Source organism: Octopus bimaculoides, chromosome 6, assembly GCF_046866305.1.
Source record: "Octopus bimaculoides isolate indiv1 chromosome 6, ASM4686630v1, whole genome shotgun sequence".
Lineage (NCBI taxonomy): Eukaryota > Metazoa > Mollusca > Cephalopoda > Octopoda > Octopodidae > Octopus > Octopus bimaculoides.
In genome coordinates, this window is record NC_142933.1 from 100,028,035 (window position 1) to 100,035,534 (window position 7,500).

Consider the following 7,500-nt stretch of genomic DNA (forward strand, 5'->3'; position numbering starts at 1 on the left):
AGAGAGAGAGAAAAAGAGAATCTCGTTAGTATGAACGACACTCGTTACATTTGCAAATTTTCTCCGACTCTTAACTTCTAGGAGGCTTACATTCGGTACGAAAGTACTGCAAATTCACATTTGATTGAAAAAAAAAAAAAAAAATAAATAAATAAATAAAAAAAACAAAACAACGAAAATGCAAAACAACAAAAACAAACCCAGACGCCGGAGGGGTTTTCAGTGAAACATCACTTCTCACCCATGAGAAAAGTTAGTCGAAGTGATTAATTGAGAATTTGGCCAATGAAGTACAGAATGGAATACAAGAAGTGGGTGAACCAAATACATTTTTTAGCGATGATGACAGACAGGCGACCACCTTTGGAAGATCATAAGCTTGTTGTACCAGCAGAGAAATGTAATGAACTAAATACATCATATGTCAATGAGCTAACGGTTATAGTATTGCTTAAATGATGGTTTGCCAAACTATTTTACCAAACGGCCTTTTATATGGTTGCCGCCTGGAATGTTTCTATGTCTTACAGCTGCACCGTCCGAATATCTAATTTAAACATCTGATTTTACTAATTTATTTACCACACTGTGTGTTTCTACACCATTCTGGAATAGTTTACATTCAAATTATCTCTTAAAGAATTTACTTGGTTTCACGATTAGGGTTTGAGTAAAAACATATACATATATATATATATATATATATATATATATATATATATATATATATATATATATATATATATATATATGTATATACATATAAACACACACACACAGATATATTTATATAAGTATATATATATATATATATGTGTGTGTGTGTGTGTGTGTGTGTGTGTGTGTGTGTGTGTGTTTATATATATATATATATAGAGTTATTAATATTTCTAAGTCTCTCTAAAGGAGACTACGACAGCGGTACTGGAAATTAATAGTTATCGCCAAGCCAACATGGCAGTCCCAAAATTAGGACGAAAGCTGCCGTGAATTAGCTCCAAGAAGCCATCGCCTCTAGCTAGCTATGTGACCCACGAAACCTGTGTCCTTTATAACCTTCGAACAGGGGAGGTCAGCAGTGTCCCCCTGCTGGTTTGGCATCTGCAGACTAGTTTCAGGTGGATAGATTCCACTGAAATTAGATAAATAACTTTCGAACAGATAGTCAGCAGCGCCGCCTGGCTAGGGCTTGGCTGCTCTGCATTGACAAGGGGCAACACCCTGAAACTAGTCTGCAGATGCCAAACCAGCAGGGGGACACTGCTGACCTCCCCTGTTCGAAGGTTATAAAGGACACAGGTTTCGTGTGTCACATAGCTAGCTAGAGGCGATGGCTTCTTGGAGCTAATTCACGGCAGCTTTCGTCCTAATTTTGGGACTGCCATGTTGGCTTGGCGATAACTATTAATATATATATATATATATATATAAATTCAGAAGAGTGGTACAACAAGGCACCGATATTGCTGGAAATTAATACATTTGTATTGGAATATTTTTCATTGATATATATATATATATATATATATATATATATATATATATATATATATATATATATATATATATATATATATAGGGAGAATTCACAAAAGAAAAAAAAACAACACACGAAGACAGGTGGTGTAGAAAAGAAACAGATGTATTAGTATAACGCTTAGGAATTGAAAAAGTCTTTAACGTTTCGAGCCTACGCTCTTCCACAGAAAGGAACACAGAAAAAAACAAGGAGATAAAAAAATGTGTATAGTGGTTAGCGATCTATCATGGCAAATATATATATGTATATATATATATATGTGGAGGCGCAATGACCCAGTGGTTAGGGCAGCGGACTCGTGGTCAGAGGATCACGGTTTTGATTCCCAGACCGGGCGTTGTGAGTGTTTATTGAGTGAAAACACCTAAAGCTTCACGAGGCTCCGGCAGGGTGTGGTGGTGACCCCTGTTGTACTCTTTCACCCCAACTTTCTCTCAGTCTTTCTTCCTGTTTCTTGAGTAACGCTGCGATTGACTGGCGTCCCGTCCAGCTGGGGGGAACACATACGCCATAAAAACCGGGAAACCGGGCCCATGAGCCTGGCTAGGCTTTAAAAAGGCGCAAAAAAAATATATATGTATGTATGTATAAAGAAAAAAAGAATATATATACATATATATATATATATATTTTCTTTATTTGTTTCAGTTATTTTTGACTGCGGCCATGCTGGAGCACCAACTTGAAGAGTGTAGTCGAACAAATCCACCCCATGGCTTATGTTTTAAAAGCCTAGTACTTATTCTATCGGTCTCTTTTGCCGAACTACTAAATTACGGAGACGTAAACAAGCCAGCACCGGTTGTCAAATGGTGTTGGTACAAACACGGACGCAAAGACACACTCAGATACGTACATACAGACAAAGAAACACATACACATCCACGCACATATATACATTAGAGGTAAGGGACATCAAGACCAAAGTGGAACAAGTATCTCAAGTCATTTACAATAATTTAATTTGGGTAAGGTTAATTTGAAGTCTTACAGCTGTTTCTAGTATATCTCAAGTGACAGACTAGCATGTCCGTTGGCTGGGTATTCCGTCATCAGAGACAAAGTGAGCATGTATGTAAGTTCTAGACTGGGAAATTCACAGTTCATAAGGAATAAAAGAGAAGAATAAAGAGTATAAATAGATATAAGATATAATAGATAACAGATAGGCGCAGGAGTGGCTGTGTGGTAAGTAGCTTGCTTACCAACCACATGGTTCTGGGTTCAGTCCCACTGCGTGGCACCTTGGGCAAGTGTCTTCTACTATAGCCTCGGACCGACCAAAACCTTGTGAGTGGATTTGGTAGACGGAAACTGAAAGAAGCTCGTCGTATATATATATATATATATATATATATATATATATATATATATATATATATATATAAATATATATATATATATATAAATATATATATATATATACACATATGTATGTGTGTGTCTATGTTTGTGTGTCTGTTTTTGTCCCCTCAACATCGCTTGACAACCGATGCTGGTGTGTTACGTGAAAAGAAACTTGGGGAGAGCGTAACAGCAGGTGGTCCTCAAGGAGAAAAAAAACCCTTTAGGCAAGTGTTTCAGCCCTTAACTCCTGACACTCTAGGTGGGGTCGGACCACATCCGAGCCATGACTCCCGGATGTCCACCTGCTGTCCGTTTTAGTACGCCTTAGTTGGGGTTGGTTTCTCTGATTTCTAGCACTGCTGTGACGTGTGCTGCGGCCCTGAGAAGGGCTAAGTACCCGTTTCCAGCCGGGCACACCGAGCAAGCAGTCGGACGACCCATGTGTGAGAGTTCTTTTTTCTCACGGTCCCAGCGGGGTCGAACCCGGATCGCCGGCTCTAGAGGTGCAGGCCTACACGACTACGCCAATATGGCACGATGCTGCTGATGATGATTCACGGGTTCACACTTTCGAGGAGTAACAAGGGAGCTAATCTTCAATTGTCTTCGAGCAAATGCAAACTCAAGCCAAATGCATGTTACTCTTTCTTGACACTGTATGTATGAGTAATAACAGCAATAATTCATATGAAATTGTCTTGTATAGTGAATATGTGCATTTAAATAGCATTGGTAATTAGGAACCTCAGTTAGCAAGGAATATGTCTATGAGGTCAGATGCACCCAAATACGATGGATATTTGTGGGTTTCTTTGTATGTGTGTGTGTATGTTTGTGTGTATGTATGTATATGTATGTGTTTGTGTGTCTGTTGTGCATGTGTGTTATTGTGTGTGTCCGTGGTGGATGTATATGTGTTGTGTGTCATAGAATGTAATACTGTGTGTCGAGATACAGGCAAACGAAGACAATTGAAATGAGGCGATGTTTAGTATCTATTGTTAGACGCCATTGTTTAGTCATAAGAATGAATACAGTGATAACTCAGCAAACATCATCTTTGTCATCATCTTTGTCAGCATCATCATCGTCATCATCGTCATCGTCCTTACCAACGTCATTATCGTCGTCGTGTCATCATCACCATCATCACCGTCGTCGTCATCATTGTCATCGACGTCATCGTTGTCATCGCCATCATGATCATGATCATGATGGCGATCATCATCAAATATTTTTTCAATTAATCTAATATCTTCTTGACAGGATTTCGTAACTGTTTATTGATACACCAATATATGTTCTCTCTCTCTCTCTCTCTCTCTCTCTCTCTCTCTCTCACACACACACACACACACACACACACACTCTCTCTCTCTCTTTCGCTCATCCCACCTCACATATACGTATATACTGGTACTTATTTTATCGTCTCTGAAATGATAGAAGGCAAATACGACTTTGGCTAAATTTGAATTCAGCATAAAAGAACTGAAGAAACGTCAGGTAGTCACTTACTTGTGTGATTGCACTTCCGTTGCGGACAGCAGACACCGGCAACAGTTTCAATTCGCGGATTCGGACAAGTGTCCGTTGGATATACAATCTTTAGTGGTGGGCAGATATATTTGCACACAACGTCTCCATTTTTACACGTGCACGTCTCACTGCATGATCGATTAAACGTCTCACCCTCAGATAACCATCGAGTGTCCGTGTAGCAACCCAATCCTGGAAAATAAAGCTGAACTAAGGAAAGCAAGAACAAAACAAAGAAAGGCATTTATGCAATGGCGACATACAACATTTATTAAATTCAGCCCCAATTTTTTTTTTAATATCTTAGCCATGGACATTTGCCCTAAGACATTTGAAGCTCTCCAAGGCAGATAAGATCGATATATAAAAAGTCCGACATAAATATCTGCAGTTCAACGAATGCAGCGGGAAAATGTGAGCGTGGTAGAAAACGAGAGCAGATTTGAATACTTGCAGTTGAATTACTCTTTTTCTCTTTTACTTGTTTCAGTCATTTGACTGTGGCCATGATGGAGCACCGCCTTTAGTTGAGCAAATCGACCCCAGGACTTATTCTTTGTAAGCCTAGAACTTATTCAATCGGTCTCTTTTGCCGAACCGCTAGGTTACGGGGACGTAAACATACCAGCATCGGTTGTCAAGACACACAAAAACACACACACAAACACACACACACACACACACACACACACACATATATATATATATATACGACAGGCTTCTTTCAGTTTCCGTCTACCAAATCCACTCACAAAGCTTTGGTCGGCCCGAGGCTACAGTAGAAAACACTTGCCCAAGGTACCACGCAGTGGGACTGAACCCATATATGCACACACACATATATATATATATATATACACACACGTATATATCTGCATTTGTGTGTGTGTGTGTGTGTGTGTGTGTGTGTGTGTTTGAGTGCGTAAGTAGTCGAGGTAAATTTAAGACGATAGATGAATAGAGAATTGTGTTAGAGGAGGTGGTGATTTTGGTGGAGATGTTAGTGTAATCGAAATAATATTAGCAGCTGAACCGATGATACCTTTCGCAGGAGTACTGACAGAAATAATCTGCGAGAATGGTGTCAGCACCCGCTTCACTTGTTCCTTTTTGTCTGCTGAGATTAATTCTTCAACAGGCATTGCGTTATTGCGTCTGCTATTTATATTTCGGCTTTCAACATTTTCTTCAAAAAATCTATGCCGGTAATTCTGAGTTTTTTCCACGTCAATGCGCACGCGTATGCGGATGTAATATTTTGTTCCCGGTTGTAAGTAGTTTACTTGAACGAACACGTCTTCTGGTGTGGATATATTTAGCGAAAGCTGTTGCTTTTTCGAGGAGAAATGTTGCCCTAAAACGTCAGTATATTTTATCGTCTGCTTCTCAAAGAGACGGTCAATGGATGATGATATTGCTTGCTGTTTCGTTGAAGACGCATTGAAAAATTCGGTCGACCACACAATCGTTGTTGTTCCGTTCTGGGTTTGTGTTGCGTGTTGTATTTCATAACCAATGAGCTGTTTACGGAGTTGGCCGGAAAACGGCGGCGTAAAGCTAATGATCAAAGAACGTGGGTTTTTTACATAGGCAGCGAGATTTGATACGGCATTCGAATTAGCTGGAAATATAAAGAAAAAATCAGTCAACCCACCGTTGCACACAACCCCACCACACACACACATCGATAAATTGTAAGACGATTCGAGGGCTAAACTGGGAAGAAGAACAAACAAAAATATTTTTAAAAATCTACAAAACCAAACGAAGAAAACAAAGAAATTTATACAAAATCAAATACACATTAGCTTCTTAGAACGGTGGATGCTTAGTTAGGCTTCTTCGCGTTCTGAGTTCAAATCCGGTGGAAGTAGCCCTTGCCTTTCTTTATAATAAAACTGGTAAAATAGCTTATAGTTAAGTCGATCTCACAATACGTGTCGATCGTTAAAAATGTCTAAGGAACGTTTATGTTATAACTTTTGCTTGCATAATAAAACGTGAACGCCATCCGCTGCAGGATTTTGCTTGGAGAAAAATTTCTCTATAGATTTCTTGTGCAAAAGCACATCAAACAGAGTTCCCAATGATGTATGTGTGTATGTATGTATGTATGCATGTATTTCTGTGTATGTATGCATGTATATGTGTATGCATGTAAGTGTGTATGTATGTATGTATGTATTTCTGTGTGTGTATATGTGTATGTATGCATGTATATGTGTATGTATGTAAGTGTGTATATGTGACTGGGCCTGGTTTAGTGGCTAGGGCATTCGGCTCACGATCGTAAGGTCGTGTGTTCAATTCCCGGCGACGCGTTGTGTCCTTGAGCAAGACACTCTATTTCACGTTGCTCCAGTTCACTCAGCTGGCAAAAAATGAGTAGTACCTGTATTTTCAAAGGGACCAACCCTGTTACACTCTGTGTCACGCTGAATCTCCCAGAGGAACTACGTTAAGAGTACACGTGTCTGTGGAATACTCAGCCACTTGCACGTTAATTTCACGAGCAAGCTGTTCCGTTGATCGTACCAGCTGGGACCCTCGTCGTCCTAACCGACAGAGTGCTCCTTCATTCCTTCACACAATTTTTCTCAAAAAAAGTCACTCGGGTCCTATATGGGATATTAGGATTCTTATACGTTTAATGCTCCAAAAACTGTTTCCCTAAACATTCGCTACTGAAAGTGGAGTGCGTTTGTTATGTCTATGCGTCTTTTATATTATCAAATACAATATATAAAAGGAGAAAAATGGAGAGATAGAGAGAGAAGGCCAATTACTTACTTGATAAAGGATTTTGGCAGTAAATTGTCTCACAGCATTTATTTTTCTGTTTTTGAGGATTGGGACATATCGGAGTTGGTTTCATTCTAATAATTTCAGGTACTGGTGCACACCTCAGTGGATGACATATAATATCATTGTTTGTATCACAGATGCATAGTTGGCAGTCATTACTGAGAAATGGCTTCAGTTTGGTGTGAATTTCATTTTTGTAGACACATGTCTCTTCTGATGAAAAACATAAAAAAATAGGTAAAACATGTATATTATTATTATTATTATTA

At 39.0% G+C, this 7,500-nt stretch overlaps 1 protein-coding gene across 1 annotated transcript in view; it reads right to left on the bottom strand.

The window, feature by feature from the left end:
* Window positions 1-7,500, bottom strand: part of LOC106881411 (uncharacterized) — a 159,422-nt gene that overhangs the window by 40,980 nt on the left and 110,942 nt on the right. Inside the window, exons 6-8 of the mRNA XM_089354369.1 lie at window positions 7,217-7,444; window positions 5,469-6,047; window positions 4,406-4,618 (exon numbers count right to left, since the gene is read on the bottom strand). Coding sequence (XP_089210495.1) covers window positions 4,406-4,618; window positions 5,469-6,047; window positions 7,217-7,444 — 1,020 coding nt within the window. The remainder of the gene's footprint in view (window positions 1-4,405; window positions 4,619-5,468; window positions 6,048-7,216; window positions 7,445-7,500) is intronic.